Genomic DNA, 21180 nt, shown 5'->3' on the forward strand with positions numbered 1-21180 from the left:
CCCAGTCATGTTATTGACCTATTGCCAATTGACCTAATGAGTTGCAATTTGGTCCTCCAGCTGTTCCTTTTTTGTACCTTTAACTTTTCCAGCCTCTTATTGCCCCTGTCCCAACTTTTTGAGATGTGTTGCTGTCATGAAATATCAAATGAGCCAATATTTGGCATGAAATTTCAAAATGTCTCACTTTCGACATTTGATATGTTGTCTATGTTCTACTGTGAATACAATATCAGTTTTTGAGATTTGTAAATTATTGCATTCCGTTTTTATTTACAATTTGTACTTTGTCCCAACTTTTTTGGAACTGGGGTTGTAAACCCTATATTTCACTGAAAGTGGGACAACATTTCTCTTTCAAAACTACAGCAATTGGTCTCCTCAGTTCCCCAACATTTGCAGAGTGTTGATAAAAGTAGAGGTGATGCAACACAGTGGTCAACATGCCCCTGTTCCAACTTTTCTGAAACATGCTGCTGACCTCAAATTCAAAATGAGCATAGATGTTTCAAAATACAATACAGTTTCTCAGTTTCAATATTTGCAATGTTGTCTTTGTACTATTTTCAATGAAATATAGGGTTTCCATGATTTTCAAATCATTACATTTTGTTTTTATTTATGTTTTACACAGTGTCCCAACTTTTTGGAATTGGGGTTGTAACTATACAAGGATGTGTCAGGGCAATGTGTCATCCTTTAATTAATTTCAAAGCAAGTTGTTAACATTAGCAAATTGCTGTGGTATAAAAGGAATGAATCACCTCAGAAAGTGTTGTTATTGGAAAATAATCAAATTATGGATGGTGTGAAGTGGAGTTACTGTTGCCACCTCTATGTTAACTATTTACATTTAAAATAAACTTTTTATTCTTTATATGCATAAATACTTTATTTTTACAGTGTATTTCATTTCCAAGAAAAATCTTAAATTCTTTAGATAAAATAATTTACAAAAATAATTTCTGAGATCCATCCATCCATCTTCTACCGCTTATCCGGATCTGGGTCGCGGGGGTAGCAGCCTAAACAGAGCAGCTTCCCTCTCCCCTCTTCCCTCTCCCCGGCCACCTCCACCAGCTCTTCCAGGGGAATACCAAGGCGTTCCCAGGACAACTGAGAGATGTAATCTCTCCAGCGTGTCCTGGGTCTTCCCCAGGGTCTCCTCCCTGTGGAGCATGCCCAGAAAACCTCCCTTGGGAGGCGTCCAGGGGGCATCCTAACAAGGTGCCCGAACCACTTCAACTGACTCCTTTCGATGTGGAGGAGCGGCGGTTCTACTCTGAGTCTCTCCCAAATGACCAAGCTTCTCACCCTGCCTCTAAGGGAGAGCCCAGCCACCCTGCGGAGAAAACTTATTTCTACCGCTTGTATCTGCGATCTCATTCTTTTGGTCACTACCCATAGCTTGTGACTGTAGGTGAGAGTGGGAACGTAGATGGACTCAATTGAGAGCTTTGCCTTTTGGCTCAGCTCTCTCTTTAGCACAACAGACTGGTTTATCATCTGCATCACTGCTGATGCTGCTCCGATCTGTCTGTCCAACTCCCGCTCCCCCTTACCCTCATTCGTGAACAAAACCCCGAGATACTTAAACTCCTCCACTTTAGATAGAAGTCCCCCCCGACCCGGAGTAGACACTCCACCCATTTCCAGCTGAGCGCCAGGGCAATGGACTTGGAGTTGCTGATCCTCATCCCAGCCACTTCGCACTCGGCTGCAAACCGTCCCAGTGCACGCTGTAAGTCACAGATTGATGAAGCCAACAGGACCACATCATCTGCAAAATGCAGAGATGTGATCCTCCTGCCACCAAACCGGACACCCTCCGCCCCTTGGATGCACCTAGAAATTCCGTTCATAAAAGTTATGAACAGAACCGGTGACAAAGGGCAGCCCTGGCGGAGTCCCACATGCACCAGGAATGAGTCCAACTTACTGCCAGCAATGCAAACCAAACTCCTGCTCTGGTCATACAGGGTCCGAATGGCCTGCAGTAGTGGGCCCTGAACCCCATATTTCCGAAGCACCCACCACAGGGCACCATGAGGGACATGGTCATAAGCCTTCTCCAGGTCCACAAAACACATGTAGACCGGTTGGGCAAACTCCCATGCACCCTCCAGTACCCTTGCACGGGTAAAGAACCGGTCCAGTGTTCCACAACCAGGACAAAAACCGCATTGTTCCTCCTGAATCTGAGGTTCAAGTATCGACCGGACTCTCCTCTCCAGCACCCCAGATAGGCTTTCCCAGGGAGGCTGAGAAGTGTGATCCCCCTATAGTTGGAACACACTCTCTGGTCCCCCTTTTTAAAAAGGGGGACCACCACCCCAGCCTGCCAATCCAGAGGCACTGTCCCCAACCTCCATGCAATGTTGAAGAGGCATGTCAGCCACGACAGCCCAACAACATCCAGTGCCTTCAGGAACTCAGGATGAGTCTCATCCACCCCTAGAGCCCGGCCACCAAGGAGCTTTTTAACCACCTCAGCAACCTCAGCCCCTGTGATGGGCGAGCCCTCCCAAGCACCCTCTGACTCTGCATCCTCCTCGGACAACATGAAGGTGGGATTGAGGAGATCCTCAAAGTATTGTTTCCACCATCAGACGATGTCCCCAGTTGAGGTCAATAGCACTCCATCCTCGCTGTAAACAGTAGAGACAGAGCACTGCTTCTCCTTCCTGAGCTACCAGACTGTTTGCCAGAATCCGTTCGAGCTCGACTGAAAGTCACTTTCCATGGCCTCACCAAACTCCTCCCACACCCAAGTTTTTGCTTCAGTGACCGCCAGAGCCACGCTCCGCTTGGCCCGTCAGTATCTGTCAGCTGCCTCTGGATGCCCACAGGCTAACCAAGCCTGATAGGACTCCTTCTTCAGCTTGACAGCTCCCCTCACCGCAGGTGTCCACCACTGGGTTCAGGGATTACCACCGCGACAGGCACCAACAACCTTGCAGCCGCAGGTCTGCACAGCTGCATCAGCAATGGAGGTGTGGAACATGGTCATCTCGAACTCAATGTCCCCATCCTCCCCTGGTATGCAGTTGAAGGTCTGATGCACAGGAGCTTCCACCAGACATTCCCAGCATACCCTCACTACACATTTGGGCCTACCAGGTCTGTCCGGCCTCCTCCCCCTCCATCTGATCCAGCTCGCCACCAGGTAGTGATCAGTTGACAGCTCTGCTCCTCTTTTCACCCAAGTGTCCAAGACATACGGTCATAGATCAGATGAAATGACTACAAAGTCAACCATCGATCTACGGCCTAGGGTGTCCTCGTGCCACATGCATTTATGGACATCCTTATGCTCGAACATGGTGTTCATTATGGCCAAACCATACATAGCACAGAAGTCGAACAACTGAACACCACTCGGGTTTAGATCGAGCAGGCCGTTCCTCCCAATCACGCCCCTCTAGGTCTCACCATCATTGCCCATGTGAGCGTTGAAGTTCCCCAGTAAAACAATGGAGTCCCCTTGTGGTGCACCGTCTAGCACTCCACTCAAGGACTCCAAGAAGGCCGGGTACTCTGAACTACCATTTGGCACATAAGCACAAATGACAGTCAGAGACCGTTCCCTGACCCAAAGGCACAGGGAAACAACCCTCTCACTCACTAGGGAGAACTCTGATGTTAGCATGCCAAACTGGGGGGCTACCAATAGCCCCACCCCAGCCTGGTGCTGCTCACCCTTGGCAACTCCAGTATAGAAGAGAGTCAAACCCCTCTCCAGGAAATTGGTTCCAGAGCCCAAGCAATGCATTGAGGTGAGCCCAGCTGTATCTAGTCGGTACCACTCAACCTTATGCACAAGCTCAGGCTCCTTTCCCACCAGAGAGGTGACATTCCATGTCCCAAAAGCCAGTTTTGTCAGCTGGGGATCAGTACACCAGGATCTCCACCTTTGGCTGCCACCCAATCCACAGTGCACCGGACCCTTATGGCGCCTCCTGCAGGTGGTGGGTCCACAGGAGAGTGGTTCTGTGTTGCTCACTCGGGCTGGGCCCGGCTGGGCCCCATGGACATAGGCCCAGCCACCAGGCATTCGCTGATGAGCCCCTCCCCCAGGCCTGGCTCCAGGGTCCCTGGTCCAGGCGAGGGTACTCAGATACCTGTTTTTCCTTTCATAAGAGTCTCTGAACCGTTCTTTGTCTGACCCCTCATCTAGGACCTATTTGCCTTGGGAGACCCTACCAGGGACAAATGCCCTGACATCATAGCTCCTAGAATCCCTGAGGCACTCAAACCCCTCCACCACATTAAGGTGGTGATTCAAGGAGGGGATTTCTGAGATATTTAATTTATTATTATTATTATTATTATTATTATTATTAATAAATGGGATTTCTGGAAGTCAGTGCTGATTTAGCATCTGTTTCAGAGGTTCCAGCAACCAACAGAAAAGTGTATGATGACACCATCATGATCCACAATGCCAGCCCCAGTGACAGCGCGGTTTATCAGTGTGAAGCCTCCAACAGACATGGAACGCTGCTGGCCAATGCTAACATCATGATCATGAGTGAGTAAAGCCTCAATACTCCCGCTGAAGATTAAATATTTTTTGTTGTTTTATTTGCTTTTTTTAATTAATTTGGATTTTAAAATTCAGTGCAGAGCACACTATAGATATATGACTCTACAGATACATGAGATCCGATATACTGTATGTTAAATTAAAAAAAAAATCTTTGAGTATCCTGTTCTACAGGGTCGCAAGCAAGCTGGAGCCTATCCCAGCTGACTACGGGCGAAAGGCGGGGTACACCCTGGACAAGTCGCCAGGTCATCACAGGGCTGACACATAGACACAGACAACCATTCACACTCACGCCTACAGTCAATTTAAAGTCACCAGTTAACCTAACCTGCATGTCTTTGGACTGTGAGGGAAACCGGAGCACCCAGAGGAAACCCACGCGGACACGGGGAGAACGTGCAAACTCCACACAGAAAGGCCCTCGCTGGCCACGGGGCTCGAACCCGGACCTTCTTGCTGTGAGGCGCCAGCGCTAACCACTACACCACCGTGCCGCCCTAAAACTTATCATACTTAAATGATTTAATTTGCCCTACAGTGGATACTTCATCACACACTCCAATATGTTCACACACATGACAGTTTATCGTGACAAAAACAGCCATATAGCAATGCAGTTATAGCACAGCAAAATTAATCAGGAGTAACACTGCAATGCCCTTATTAATTATTTTTTTAAAGAATCACCTTTACTTTATATGAATAGAAATCCATAAAAGGGTAACAATGATGCTGGATGACCCCAACCACAGTCCCACCACCCTCCTCCCCAAACACACACACACGACTTGTATCCTTAAGGGTGGGCCACATAGAGACTCATTTCCTTTTGCTTCCTCCTGTGGAAATGTGCTCCTTTTATATTCTAACATGTCTCCCTTCCCACTCCCATTCATATGCAATAAGCAGAACATCTTTCATCTGACGAAATTTAAAAAAAAAAACAGAACTGTATCTTTCTCTCTTTTTTTCCAAAGGAAAGCACAAAGGAGACAGGCAATGGCCAGAACATTCATTGTACATGAGAGATACAGCAGATCACCCCTTTGGCAAAGTGGCATGGCAGGATTTTAAGGCCAAGAGATCAGATATTGGTGTCAGAATAATAATACTGAGCAACAGAAAGTCAATTTGAGTGCAGGACAACAGACCCCTACTTTTCTTTTGTGTGACATCATTATGTCACATCACCACTATATGACTATTCCAGTGTTGGGCACGTTACTTTCAAAAAGTAATTAGTTATAGTTACTAGTTACTTTTCCCAAAAAGTAACAGAGTTAGTAACGGAGTTACTTTGTCATTAAAGTAACTAATTACCAGGGAAAGTAATTATTCCGTTACATTTTGTCTCCCCCTCCCCCCAAAAAAAGAAATAAAATAAAAATAAATCAAATTCAATTAGTGTAATCATAATAAAAGTGAATGTTAAATGTGTTTAATGACTGAAATGGATACTTAACAGAACCAATCAGTAACATTATCTACACTATATTAATATTATTGTGGGACAATGTGAGAAGACATCAAATTTAATATATTTTTGTAGTTATTAAAATTGTTACTAATTACTGGCCACTGACGAGGACAAACGCTTTGTTCCTTGACATAATGTGCATTGCACGTACACATTTTTGCCTTTTATTTCAAGTAATGAAAAGTAATGGCTGTATTTCCAGTTTGAAAGCCCAGTCTTGGGCTGACCGCTCGCCATCGCTGTCTTCTGATTGAAAGAGTGCGCAGTAGTGCAGTAGGCGTGGCCTACCTACGTATGTTGTCCAAATCTACTCTGATTGGCTTACTGTGCCGTTGTCTCGTGTCTCCCCGCCCCACACTAAAGCAGAGGAAAGAAAGGCTGAACGAGCAGCGTGCCAGATTAAAACAGCTTTAATAAAGTAACGCATAGTATTTTATTGTAAGTAACGGGAACGGTGTTATAACGATGTAAAAAGTAATTAGTTAGATTACTCGTTACTAAAAAAAGTAACGCCGTTAGTAACGCCGTTTATTTCTAACGCCGTTATTCCCATCGCTGACTATTACCAGTTACCATTTGTTTCACCAGTTCCTGTGAATGTTAAAGAAAACACATTTTCTTTGAGGTAAAAACTCAACAGAATATTCTAATTATTCGCACGTCTTTCTATAATATACATATCACATACCTAGATAGATGACAGAGGGTGCAATCCTGAATGCACTGATTTTGACAGGCATTATTCTCTGAAGTAAGTGCTACCCACAACATGGCATTCACTATTTTCTTTAGCCAGCAAAATGCAGTCTCTTTGTTGCATGTGAGAGCTGTCTAAGGCTGCAACCCATTTGTATATAGAAAGATATATAAGAGATGAAGGCTATAGTATTGGGACAAAAATTATATATTGTTTTTATATTTACAAGCATCTGTCATTTTACACTGTCAGTTTGTAACTCTCAGATCGGAATAAACTTTTCATATGAGTATGATTCTTTGAATTTGTTTTCTTCATTAGAGAAATTGAGAAAAGCATGAGTTACATGAATGATGATTAATTAGTGTTCACATGAGGATATTTTAGCCCAAACACAAAATAATTAAACACACAATGTTGGTTCTTCCTTTTATAGACCTGCCACCGCTGATCCTGACAGAAGATAATCTTCAGTATTCAGCAGTGGAGGGAAAGCAAGCGATCATGTCCTGCAGGGTGTTCAGCTCACCACCCTCAGCTATCATCTGGTGAGCAAAGTTCATGATATGAAAACTCAACACAAGCAGGCAGTCAAAAAAGAAGACTTGATTAGCTGTTGTAGGCATGGACTGTTTAACTGGTAGGGCCCAGGCTCTACTTACTTTTGAACAGCAAACATTTAAAAAAAAATTATATATATATATATATATATATATATATATATATATATATATATATATATATATATATATATACACACACACACCACACACATACATCAGTAGCCACATATTTCACACACTGCCTCTCTGAGTGCCCCCCCACACACACAGCCTATCAGGAAGCAGTAAATTCTCTTCAGCAAAAATTTTTGGCTAATCATGTCATGTAACATGAAAAGAATTTTCACACACCAATGTTGCTCCTTTCATACAGTTAACATAACATTAACCCACCAATTCATTCTCAGGTAGCCTATCAAGTTTGCTTCTCTATTTATATTTTACTGTATAATGAAATGCTGAAAAATAACAGGTATGTGTGTGTGTGCACTCTTAGAAAGAGTGTGTAGAAGAATTACACAAATTATGTCACACTCTACACATTTTGTGTCAATATTAAATACAGTGGTGCTTGAAAGTTTGTGAACCCTTTAGAATTTTCTATATTTCCGCTTAAATATGACCTAAAACATCATCAGATTTTCATACAAGTCCTAAAAGTAGATAAAGAGAACCCAGTTCAACAAACAAGACAAAAATATTATCCTTGGTCATTTATTTATTGAGGAAAATGATCAAATATTACATATCTGTGAGTGGCAAAAGTATGTGAACCTTTGCTTTCAGTATCTGGTGTGACCCCTTGTGCAGCAATAACTGCAACTAAACATTTCCGGTAACTGTTGATCAGTCCTGCACACCGGCTTGGAGGAATTTTAGCCCATTCCTCCGTACAGAACAGCTTCAACTCTGGGATGTAGGTGGGTTTCCTCACATGAACTGTTCGCTTTAGGTCCTTCCACAACGTTTTGATTGGATTAAGGTCAGGACTTTGGCTTGGCCTTTCCAAAACATTAACTTGATTCTTCTTTAACCGTTCTTTGGTAGAACGACTTGTGTGTTCATTGTCTTGCTGCATGACCTACCTTCTCTTGAGATTCAGTTCATGGACAGATGTCCTGACATTTTCTTTTAGAATTCGCTGGTATAATTCAGAATTCATTGTTCCATCAATGATGGCAAGCCGTCCTCGCCCAGATGCAGCAAAACAGGCCCAAACCATGATACTACTACCACCATGTTTCACAGATGGGATAAGGTTCTTATGCTGGAATGCAGTATTTTCCTTTTTCCAAACATAACTCCTCTCATTTAAGCAAAAAAGTTCTATTTTAGTCTCATCCATTCACAAAACATTTTTCCAGTAGTCTTCTGGCTTGTCCACATGATCGTTAGCAAACTGCAGATGAGCAGCAATGTTCTTTTTGGAGAGCAGTGGCTTTCTCCTTGCAACCCTGCCATGCACACCACTGTTGTTCAGTGTTCTCCTGATGGTGGACTCATGAACATTAACATTAACCAATGTAAGAGAGGTCTTCAGTTGCTTAGAAGTTACCCTGGGGTCCTTTGTGACCTTGCTGACTATTACACACCTTGCTCTTGGAGTGATCTTTGTTGGTCGACCACTCCTGGGGAGGGTAACAATAGTCTTGAATTTCCTCCATTTGTACACAATCTGTCTGACTGTGGATTGGTGGAGTCCAAACTCTTTAGAGATGGTTTTGTAACCTTTTCCAGCCTGATGAGCATCAACAGCGCTTTTTCTGAGGTCCTCAGAAATCTCCTTTGTTTGTGCCATGACACACTTCCACAAACATGTGTTGTGAAGATCAGACTTTGATAGATCCCTGTTCTTTAAATAAAACAGGGTGCCTACTCACACCTGATTGTCATCCCTTTGATTGAGAACACCTGACTCTAATTTCACCTTCAAATTAACTGCTAATCCTAGAGATTCACATACTTTTGCCACTCACAGATATGTAATATTGGATCATTTTCCTCAATAAATAAATGACCAAGTATAATATCTTTGTCTCATTTGTTTAACTGGGTTCTCTTTATCTACTTTTAGGACTTGTGTGAAAATCTGAGGATGTTTTAGGTCATATTTATGCAGAAATATAGAAAATTCTGAAGGGTTCACAAACTTTCAAGCACCACTGTAAAAATTATTTGGAAAGAATTCAACTTTTTGAGACATAGCTATGTGAAGTTTTAAAATGAACACAACCTGTGAATTTACTCACAACATTCAACACAATATGTGTAGACTGATCTGCTCTACACATACTTGGTGTCCATCTTTCTTTGCATGAGATATTTGATTTAGCTGAACTGCATCCAGCCTGTAGTCTGATAATGACATCGACTTCCCATTTTGTTTCCATTTTATTGTGTCCTGTTGTACATAAAATAACATTTTATATTATAATCACTTCACAATGTGAATCACGTTAAAAAAAATAATAAAAAATCCTCCACAGTTCAGCGGTCACTGAACTCCTCTGAACATCCTTTTCCGTTTCTCAGACATGATCTAAATAACACTGCTAATGCCAGCCATTTAGAAGCTTATCAGTACTTACTACTGGCAGTATAATACACTGGATCTTTGCGGATAAGATTGAAGATCCTGCTTCCAAACCCCTGTAAATTGGTGGAATGATAGTAACTCAGGTGAGGGATTTCAGTGGGAGAATTTTAACTAATGGGGTTACTCAAGTAGTGTTACATTAACGCTAGTGCTCTCTTCAGCTTGAATGATGTTAGCTTGCTACTTGTTTTTAATAACTATATTCGATGTGCTGCTGAAGTGGGTAAAGGCTGGTTGATGTTGTAGTTATAGTAGTAATTAATTGGTTTTGGTTGGCAAGTGTATGTTTCATGCATGGTGTCACCGGGTAATGCTAACTTCCAGTGACTTTGGCCAGAGTGTGCTATAATCATCATAGGAGTTGTATAATGTCGAAACTTCCATTTTGACGGGAGAGGATTCGCACCGGTGACAGCGAGCAAAATTGTTGAGGTAAGTTGTTTGTTAAATTGTTTCTTAATGTATATGTACAGGCAAAAACAACATCTGCTGCTGTTATTTTTAATACTGATTTAGTTTTGTTTTAACAGAACTGTTGAAAACTGTCTTTTAATCTATAGTAACTTTAGATGTTTAGACAAATTTGCTAACTTTAATGTTATAATGGCACAGGCAGTTAATTTATGTGGCAAAATACAGCAATTTTTTTTTAAGTATTGTTGCTCAGCTTGCAAGATGGAAATTTAACTTGAGATATTTTTATTTATGTGCCATTTTTATTAGCATTTAGTTTGAACTTGGTATTATTAAAGAGCCTGACTAGAACTACAAGTTCTACAAATTATTCAGCATCATGAGGTGGGAATAATTTTTGTTCTTCTTGTTAACACACTAATTTTTCTGTATAGCTAAACAAAAAGTACCTCATATAGCCATGGCTAGCTTAATCCGATTATTTCCTATGATGGCAATACTTTTAATATAATGACATTTAAGAAAATACAGTATATTTCAGATCTGACTGTCCAGGGTGTACCCCGCCTTTCACCCATAGTCAGCTGGGATAGGCTCCAGCTTGCCTGCAACCCTGTACAGGACAAGCGGCTACAGATAATGGATGGATGGATGGATGGATAGATAGTTCAGATCTCTAAGAATGTTGCTGTATGAATGTTTAGCTTCAGCCTCATGTTACCTAAAATTAAGTGTACAGATATCATGATTAATATTTTTGGGAGGGGGAAGGGGCAGTGATCTGTGATATCAGCTAATGCTTTGTGTAAAAATGTTGTAAAAATGGCTGCTGCATTATCTGTCTAAATGTTTACATTTTATTAATTTATTATGCAGCAAATGGACCAATCTGAAGATGAGCCTTGGCCAGTGATTCCTGGGTCCTTGGATGATCAGATCTCTATCAATCCAAGATACAAAGTTTTGAAACGAGTAAAATGTAGAAGGTGCAGTTATGTGGCATGTTGCCTAATGAAATTGGGAAAATAACTGTTCTGTTCTATGTCAGACATTTCCTTTATTACTGCTGAAATTCTATTCTATGAATATGTATTGTTATCTTCAGTTTGATTTCTGTGAATCTTATTAATACTTAATGATACTGTTAATAAATGTGTTGATGAATGTGTTGAAGTCATAGTTTATTCTTATAATTTTTTTTTGTCAAATAACACTTTTTGTGTAGTTTTTTAGGACTTTTTTAAGCATTAAACACAATGTGTCACCTAGGACAGCACATAATGTGTTAATATTACACGTTTACACACCTTCCTGCCACATACTCCGTGTTAAAATAATTTACACAATGAATGTGTCAAAATTAACACAAGCATTGTCCCAAAACTCACTCACTGATGTCTAAGAATTTAACACAGTTGTCAGTTCAGTGTCAGTTTTAACCTGTCCTTTCTAAGGCCCTGTCCACACGGCAACGGATTCAGGTGAATCTGATAAAATTGTTTATCGTTTCAGCCTGGCGTCCACACGGCACCGGCATTTTGGGTGCCCCAAAACGATATTTTTTGAGAACGGGTTCCAGAGTGGAAAAATCTGGCAACGGCGCCGTTGCGAAGTCGTCTGGATGAGTAGAACGGATTTGTTTACGATGACGTCACAACCACATGACTAGAACAAGCAGCACTCTCGCTGTTTTGTATGAACCACTGCATTGCATTCACTTTTGTATACAGCTTTTCTTTTAAATAAACAAGTAACTGAACCATTTCTTAAATTTATTTTTTTATTGGATAAGACTGCTTTTCAAAATGTTCATACACAATATAAAAAGTTATATAAATTATATAAAAATGCTTTTCAAAATGTTCATACACAATAAGAAAATTAAGTTATATAAAACTATGCACACTAATAAAACTAATTTGTACACACAGAAGGCACGATTTCCTTGCGTAGTCGCAGCCATCTTCTTCTTGTTGTGTGTTTGTTCCTGACAGTGCTTCACACCGGGTAGAAGAAGGGGTTTATGCGCATGCGTCTACTTCTTCTATTGTTCTGGTGTCTCCGATGGGACCGTCTTACAGCGCCCCTAGAGGTGTGGCATGTGTATTGCATCGTTTTCAGCAAGCGTTGCGTTGCCATATGAACCTGATATTTTACTGATCCGTTGCCCATGTGGACGCGATATTTTTTTTAATAAAATCTCGCCGTTGTTGTGTGGATGTAGCCTAAGTGTGTGTGTGTGTGTGTGAGTGAGAGAGAGAAGGGGGTGTAGGGGGTGAATAAGTGGGTGGGGGTGTTGGTTAGGGGCTGATGGGCCAGACCAATTTGAAATGCATTCCATGGTCCATGACAGTAGGTATTACAAGCCAGTTTATTTGGTGCCTCAAAATGAGGCAGAGCACTGGTCACATGGTTTATTTATTTTTGCACAGTGCATGTATTTTTTATCAGTGGGGAATCTAGCAAGGTTGTTCAAGATGCAAATGTATGAACCAAGATAACACATTTTCTGTTGCATAGATGTCACAGGGGAACATTCTGAGGTAATCAGTCTTTAGGCACTCATTGTTATGAGTGTGGTGTACGTGATCTGTCAAAAATTGTGTGTGTACAGTAGTAGTAGTAGTAGGTCATTAGAGACATGTTGGAGTAGGTACAAGAGAAAACAGCTGTTGTGTGTCAGTGTGGATATATATATTATTATCCAATTTATTAAATGAAGCAGGATCCATATAATTCACTAATGGTCAACAAAATTGAAATCAAATGTAATGAATTAAATAGCTTCTCTTATGAGACAATTCCTAACATTATCAAAAATTGCAATTTGCAGTTTTTAGTCATTACTAAGTGTAAGGCTATAAGTGCCTGATTAGAAATGTAGGTATAATTCAGTAAAAATGGAAATGTGGTTAGAAACAAATGATCATAGGTAAATAGCAATCAGTTCCAACCAATATAACTGAAAGAGGTCGCTTGACTAATTAATGAAAAAAAATGACATGAGGGAGAAATGAATGTATACTAATTTGTAGCATTACACACAAATGTTCAAACAACAAATGGAGCCATAGGTGTGTGCATAGAGGTTATTTATTCATTCATTCATTTGTTTGTTTGTTTTCAGGAGCAAGGATGACAGTGCTAATGCCCTAGAAGGAGCGAGGTTCTCCATACACACAAATGGGTCACTGGAGATCCACAATGTGAAGGGGGAGGATTATGGCGAGTACACATGTGTCACTAAAAACTCTGAGGGCAAAAGTGCCATCACTGCCATGCTGGAGGTTAAAGGTGAGCTCTGAGGTCTTGTCGTAATCCTCTGCTGGTTTCATTTCGGACCTAATTTTGGAACAAATAATTAATGCATAACAGTGAATGAAATTCATCACTAACATGTTGGAGTTTCACTTGCATAAGGATAGTTAATTGCATCAAGGTTTTTTTTTTTTTTTTCCCATTATGGAAAGGGTTAGGGGATGTCTTATCTAGCACAGGAAATTAAACTCAGATTAGGAATCATGATAGGAACTATTTAAGGAAGAAATGGTTCATTTCACCCCATAACATAGGCTGTCAGTGGACTGCTATGTACATTTGGAGAGAAAATGGATAGTCTGTTATGCTGCTTGGTGCATTGCTTGCATGGCCATTTGGTAGGCAGATTAGATTTTGTCCATCATGTGAGTACTGTATAGAATTATGATTTAGGTAAGTTTCTAAGTGATGTGGTTCTGGTAGGTTGCACTACAGCATGTAGCATGTCTTATTCAGATTTTTGTATTCAGGCAGGGAAAACAGTAAATTGAAATGTTGCCTGACGGGCAGGAGAAACTTTGGTTTGTTGTGTGATAATATAGTCTTTCTGCAACTGACACAAGGATCAGTGCCATAATGACTGGCTTAAGGGGTTTGATTTAATTCATACAACTGCATGTACTGATAAAATTGAATTGCATTATGTGGATGAATGATGATAAAGGAATAATGTAATGGTTTTAATTTTATACAAAAGATAAACTGAGTTTAAATGTTCTGAAACGTGCTAAAATCTAGTGATCTTTTTCACTCTTTCAGCTCCCACAAAGATAGTGCATCCTCCTTGGGACCAACGTGTTTTGGTAGGCACCACAGTTCAGTTCTCATGTCAGGCTAAAGTAGATCCATCCTTCAGTGAGGATTATGAGATGATCTGGGAAAAAGACGGCATCCCTCTCAACGACAGTGAGAGCACTGGGTAAAAGGCTTGAGAGCTGCACTTCTTGATCAGTCTGGTGATTGAATGCCCTGGAAGTTTTCCTGTTCAATGCAATGCATCTTCTCTGGGTTTTGACAGCTATTTTGTCAATGAAGAGATGCTGCAGATTGTCAATGTGAGCTTCAGTGACCAGGGAGTGTATGTATGTATAGCCAGAAGTCCAGTGGATCAGGACAGAGCCACGGCAATTCTTATAGTACTTGGTGAGTTGGAAGAGTCAAAAGAGAGCAGCTCAGTGTGTGTGAGTGTCTGGAAGTATAATTTATATTTCTAATAACTCTGGTGAATAAGTTAAATATTAAACAATTAAACATGAAATTCTACTTGTGTACAATGAAAAGAGAATCAAAGGGAAATCCATTGCTAGCTAGTATCAGTCTCTGCCATCAGTCAAAACAATGTTTTTGTGCTATTGTGTCAGACGTACCAGATGCCCCGCAAGGTGTGGTGCTCACTGAACGCAAAAACAGGACAGTGAAACTTAAATGGATCCCAGGAGATGACCATAACAGCACTACCACAGGTAATGGGTTCCCACTCAACCTGCAATAGATAGTGTATCACCATACATACACAGAACATACCACATGAATCTATACTCTGTGGAAACAGATATGTCAACTACAGTATTTTTCAATGGTTTAAGATGATTTTCACAGATCCAGAGAAAGACTCTGGATTCATCAGAACCCTAACAAGGATAATGCACTTTCTGAAGGTCAATGAATAAAGTTATATCACAACACTACTGTATGTCTGAAGGTTCTCAGTCATCCAGGTCATTATAAACCATAGGTGCTAAAGTAGGCAGCTGGACTTATCAGCCACCTACAATGTAATCCTTGGCACAGTTCCCAGAAAACTGAATACACATCCATACCAAGACTCAGCTGACTTCAATGACTTACATGATAGCAGAGAGAGCCAATGACCCACAGATCACCCTAACGACCCTCAAGGCTGCTAACACCGTTCACACCTGGCCTCCAGTGACCTTAACAACCTACAGGAAGGGTCAACAACCCATGTGACTTCAACGACTTTCTTTAGGGTTGCTTTGGGTCCACTAGAGGAATGCCTGAAACTCCCCACTGGTCAGACAGAACTGAAGAAGCCTTTCAGATGAGAGGCGAAACATCTTCAAGGATTTCAAGCAAGTCCAGTTGCATTCTTTAGCACCTACGGATCACAACATTATATGTTTTAAGCTCAAAATTTAACTCCTGCACTGTATTCCACCATCAGGCTGAAATATTTGGTAAAAATTCAAGAAGTCAGTTCAACGTAAATGCTGTTTAGGTACCTGTTTAGGTAAATAGTTAGTAGTAAACCAAGACATGCTTGGAAATTGTTACTTTATTTAAAATCACTTGTATGACAGTTAATACTAACAATGTAACAAATGTCAGTGTATTACATTTTCTTTGATATAATGTTCCTACAGAAATTCTTAATTCTTTTGCACAACCTGCAATATTATTTAATTTCTCTTGCTCTTATCAGCATTTTGATGAACCTCCGATTGGTCATCCATTTCTACTTTACAATCCAGAGTTCATCATTGAATATGAGGAGAGCCAGTGGGAGCCAGGCAGGTGGAAGGAGCTGATGCGAGTGCCTGGAAATCACCACTCGGCTCTGCTCAAGCTCCATGGGCACGTAGACTACAGCTTCCGCATCTCAGCAGTGAATGAGGTGGGAAAAGGACGACCCAGTAGAGCCAGTGACAGATACAAAACCTCAGCCTCAGGTCTGCATTAGCTCCCGCTTTCTCTCTGTTTTATCAATAATTAATTCTTCTACAGGCCAAAAGGCCCAATGCATTGCTCTCACCATTCAAACACATTGCTTTCAAATGCATGGAACTTTCAAATATTCAGGCCAGTGAGGTAATTGATTTCCTTTATTTGTTAAACCCCTGCTCCCTTCTACATGAATTTCAGCTCCTTCTCTCACTGTTTTTCCCTCTTTTCCTCTTTCCCTCTCTTCTGCACTACAAGTGTCACTGCCAATGAAATCCATATTTCTGCTCTCTCAAAAGCACCTGACAGGAACCCTGAAAACATCAAAATAGAAGCTCATTTGCCACACGAAATGAATATCAACTGGAAGGTAGGAGGCCATGTGTTCTTATATGAAATTCGTTCAAGAGAGACTAAATTTCAAAGTGCTGAAGCACAGTCCTGTTCTCTCAGAGTAGAAGGAGAGAACAAACAAATGTTATCTCTTTTTTTTTCTCATATTATCCATTTGAGTCTCCCCCTGGGGGAAAAAAGTTTGCATAGAAAAATATTATCACTTTCATATTACAGTAGCGAACAAAGGCTCTTGTGTAATAGATCAAAATATATAGTATTCTCATCCAAGTAGGCAGCTGGAGTCTTTCATTAAAAAGTGAAAAGACTTGGCAGGATTGAGTAATATATTCTATTTTTTTTATTTGAAAAGGTGATTCTCTCCCATTGACTGGGTTATTATATCGTTTCCTGGCTATGGCAGTAGAGCTGTGCTTCTTGGAATTATGTGCATTTCTTCTTATTAATAGCATGCTTTTATAGCTAATGCTGTCTCATTCAGTCTTCTGCTGCCACACCATTGTTAGGGGTGTCAGAGATTCCCTTCACATTTTAACAAAAATCCAACAGCAAAGTTATTTTATGTCTAAAATTCGTTTAAAAGCTAGACTGTGGGTCTATAGCAGTGAACTTGTTACAGCATTAGAACATCTTATTTCCTTTATAGCCCAGTTTTTCTGGGAGATATCAGTAATATCACTGGTTTCATGTGCCCTTGGGCCTTTATAGAGGAAGGAACGAACTTAGTGACCTTCATAACAATTATTTGTGCTCAGTCTGTATTTTTTCTTTCATTAACACCCAGTGAGATTCCTCTAGATGCTCCCTTTTACAAACTTGTCTTCAAAGGTTTCTAACCTATTGATTGTTGCTGTTTGTGTACCTTTTCTGCTAGTTGAAGCTTACACAAGAACAAGCAGATAAATGATTAGCCTGAACAAACATATAATGTTTACACAGTTTCTTTGCAGCTTATTTTTTTCTGATAATAACTCTTACTACAGATGCTATGATAATTAAAACTTACATTTTTATTTATTACTTGAATTTACATTTATTCTGACATTTTTTTCCAGCCTAATTTTTAATTCATTTTTATTTTGATATTTATTCTGTGGTATTGCAAAAATAAGTACATCAGATTCAAGCAGTTAAATTGACCACTATGACCATTATAGAATTATGCCAATGTACTAAATTACCGAACATCAAGTTTTAGGATTTCAAACTTTGACCATATGAGTTCATTTAAGTGAATTAAAAATCATTAGTTTGTGTCAGGTGAATTCTACTAAGTAATATCTCTTACTACCTGGGAAACAGCATACAGATTAATAATCATAAGTTAATATTCAGTAGTCTTATTGATATAATGAGTTAGTAAGTCAAAATAACATGAAATCTTGAAATAAGGACACATTATGACAAAATACCGACATAATATCTTGAAATAGTGGGGCAGCCTTAGGCTGAGGTGCCCTTGAATGAGGCACCTACCCCCCCAACTGCTCCCCGGGTACTGTTAGGATGGCTGCCCACTGCTCTGGGTATGTGTGTGCTCATTGCTTATGTGTGTGTGCGCATGTGTGTTTTCACTGCTTCAGATAGGTTCAATGCAGAGAGGAATTTCACAAGTGTGCATGTGATGAATAAAGTTCTTCTTTTTCTTTTTCTAAATATCAAGGCAAAATCACAAAACAATGATTAAAAAATTTTTTTCACAACTTGCAGTTCAGCTAAATTTTCCATACATTAAAACTCCAATTAATAAAGGTATTAATTTCTCATCTCATCTCATTATCTCTAGCCGCTTTATCCTGTTCTACAGGGTCGCAGGCAAGCTGGAGCCTATCCCAGCTGACTACAGGCGAAAGGCGGGGTACACCCTGGACAAGTCGCCAGGTCATCACAGGGCTGACACATAGACACAGACAACCATTCACACTCACATTCACACCTACGGTCAATTTAGAATCACCAGTTAACCTAACCTGCATGTCTTTGGACTGTGGGGGAAACCGAAACACCCGGAGGAAACCCACGCGGACACGGGGAGAACATGCAAACTCCGCACAGAAAGGCCCTCACTGGCCACAGGGCTCGAACCCGGACCTTCTTGCTGTGAGGCGACAGCGCTAACCACTACACCACCGTGCCGCCCGGTATTAATTTAGATTGCATAAAAAAAATCAAAGCACTTATTTGTATCACTATCACATTATGTTCCACATTTTTTCCCCCCAGCAGTTTTGAATTATTGAGGTTTTGATTCAAATAACCAATCAATCAGGCTTATAATAATAATAATAATAATAATAATAATAATAATCTCATAGTTGTAATTGATAGAAGTTGATAGTGAAATCCACCACAGAGATCACTTGATAGCAGTCTCCACAAACCAAAATTGTGGACCCCTGTCAATGTTACAGACCCTACTTTGAGAACCATGAACATCTCATCTCATTATCTCGAGCCGCTTTATCCTGTTCTACAGGGTCACAGGCAAGCTGGAGCCTATCCCAGCTGACTACAGGCGAAAGGCGGGATACACCCTGGACAAGTCGCCAGGTCATCACAGGGCTGACACATAGACACACAGTGCGTTTACATGCACATAGAGAAAATCGAATTTCTGCTGTTGCTCGACTGAAATCGAAGTTCAAAATGCCATGTATTGAGGTATTTCACCTGACGTCACAGGGTCACGTGACGCCCCGGTGTCCACCATTTTGGACGGCAAGCTAGCTAATGTCAACAACAGTAGCTAGTATGTTACTGTAGCAATATTTACGTTCAGTCATTTGGATGACTGTTAAAACCTTTCAGTCTCAAGTTTTTCCTTTACTGGATTTACTAGTTTACTGAGCGAGCGCGCGATGGCTCCCGGCTCGGCCGCCGAGCGCGCGATGGCTCTCGGCTCGGCCGCCGAGCGCGCGATGGCTCCCGGCTCGGCCGCCGAGCGCGCGATGGCTCCCGGCTCGGCCGGAGAGCGCGCGATGGCTCCCGGCTCGGCCGGAGAGCGCGCGATGGCTCCCGGCTCGGCAGGAGAGCGCGCGATGGCTCCCGGCTCGGCAGGAGAGCGCGCGATGGCTACCGGCTCGGCCGGAGAGCGCGCGATGGCTCCCGGCTCGGCCGGAGAGCGCGCGATGGCTCCCGGCTCGGCCGAGCGCGCTAGCTCAGTAAACTAGTAAATCCAGTAAAGGAAAAACTTGAGACTGAAAGGTTTTAACAGTCATCCAAATGACTGAACGTAAACATTGCTACAGTAACATACTAGCTACGATGTTGTTGACATTAGCTAGTGCTAACAGCTAGTTGCTAATACACTGCTACAACTACACCGACCCTAATAATACAGTTCTTGGTCATTGCCTGGTAACAGCAAATTTATAACGGGCCATGTCTCAACAGACTAAGAAGTTATTTCAATGCCATTTAATAACATTTTGTTTATCCTGAGGACCGAAAGTAAATGAAAATGTGAACAAACCTTAGCTGTAATAAGATGGCGACCACCGGCTCCAGGGACGACCCGCTGATGTAGGCAAGTTACCCAGCCTGACACAAAATATTTGTAGGCATCCAAACTCGTATACGCTTTCAGATCAATACCTGTGTATGGCGATGGGTTTTTAACGACATCGGTATACAGATCATGTGGGCCGAAGTCAGGTAAAGACGAGGGCTTCGTGTACTTCCGTACGTCAGTGAACAATCCTGGTGGAAGCAGGTAAACGTCGTTCTCTAAGCCTGCTAACCTCAATTTTTGCAAATACCTCTCCCTCTGCTCGCCCTGTAAATGCCCTACGTCGCTGGATAGTGAAGGTGTTTTCCGCATCTCGCTCCTTTTTCTTTTATGTTTTTCGTTTGTCGCCTTCCTCGCATTCAAACTGATTCGAGCCGTGCCGTCCAAAATGGCAGCATCACATGACTTGGTCACGTGAGTGAAATACCTCAATACACCTTAATTCGGCTGAAATTGAACCGAACTTGATTTCTCGGACTCGAGCTACACGACCTAGATTATGCGATTTCTGCCGAGCTACTTAGTGCATGTATACCCTATTGAGCTACATATTCGAGCTACTTACTTCAGCACTGCCCCTGCCGGAAGTGACGAGTGACGAGACCACAAGCGGGAAACACAACAGCCTCGGTCGGCATGACAACGGCATGAATCTTTTCTTTTTGTGGCATTGTTTGCACTGTTAAAATTTAGCTCACTTACTGTATCACCAAATACATCTGTACAGCTGTTGCATAGCTGTGAATTGTGTACATAAACAAGTCACTGTATTTGTGTGTGTGTGTGTGTGTGTGTGTGTATAGATGTCCAACATCTGAAGAATGTCAATAAAAACAAAACAATTGAACTTTTTGTGTGTCTATTAAGACATAAGTTAAATTGTAAGCAAAAAATGGACTTTAGAAAAATATTTTTTGTAAGCAAAAAAAAAAAAAAATTTTGTAAGCAAAAAATGGACTTTAGAAAAATATACAATTGTGCAAAATAAGTTGTCTTACAAAACAGTGGTCTGCACAGGACAG

The 21180-nt window shown here is 41.3% G+C and overlaps 1 protein-coding gene across 4 annotated transcripts in view; it reads left to right on the forward strand.

Moving 5' to 3' along the window:
• chl1b (cell adhesion molecule L1-like b) overlaps positions 1–21180 on the forward strand; it is a 163879-nt gene that overhangs the window by 97711 nt on the left and 44988 nt on the right. For all 4 annotated transcript variants that reach the window (XM_060919263.1, XM_060919264.1, XM_060919265.1 and 1 more), the window contains exons 11-18: positions 4391–4531; positions 7160–7271; positions 13424–13590; positions 14374–14533; positions 14633–14757; positions 14976–15077; positions 16107–16304; positions 16596–16666. In XM_060919263.1, the coding sequence (XP_060775246.1) occupies positions 4391–4531; positions 7160–7271; positions 13424–13590; positions 14374–14533; positions 14633–14757; positions 14976–15077; positions 16107–16304; positions 16596–16666 (1076 nt within the window). The remainder of the gene's footprint in view (positions 1–4390; positions 4532–7159; positions 7272–13423; positions 13591–14373; positions 14534–14632; positions 14758–14975; positions 15078–16106; positions 16305–16595; positions 16667–21180) is intronic.

Source organism: Neoarius graeffei, chromosome 4, assembly GCF_027579695.1.
Source record: "Neoarius graeffei isolate fNeoGra1 chromosome 4, fNeoGra1.pri, whole genome shotgun sequence".
Classification (NCBI taxonomy): domain Eukaryota; kingdom Metazoa; phylum Chordata; class Actinopteri; order Siluriformes; family Ariidae; genus Neoarius; species Neoarius graeffei.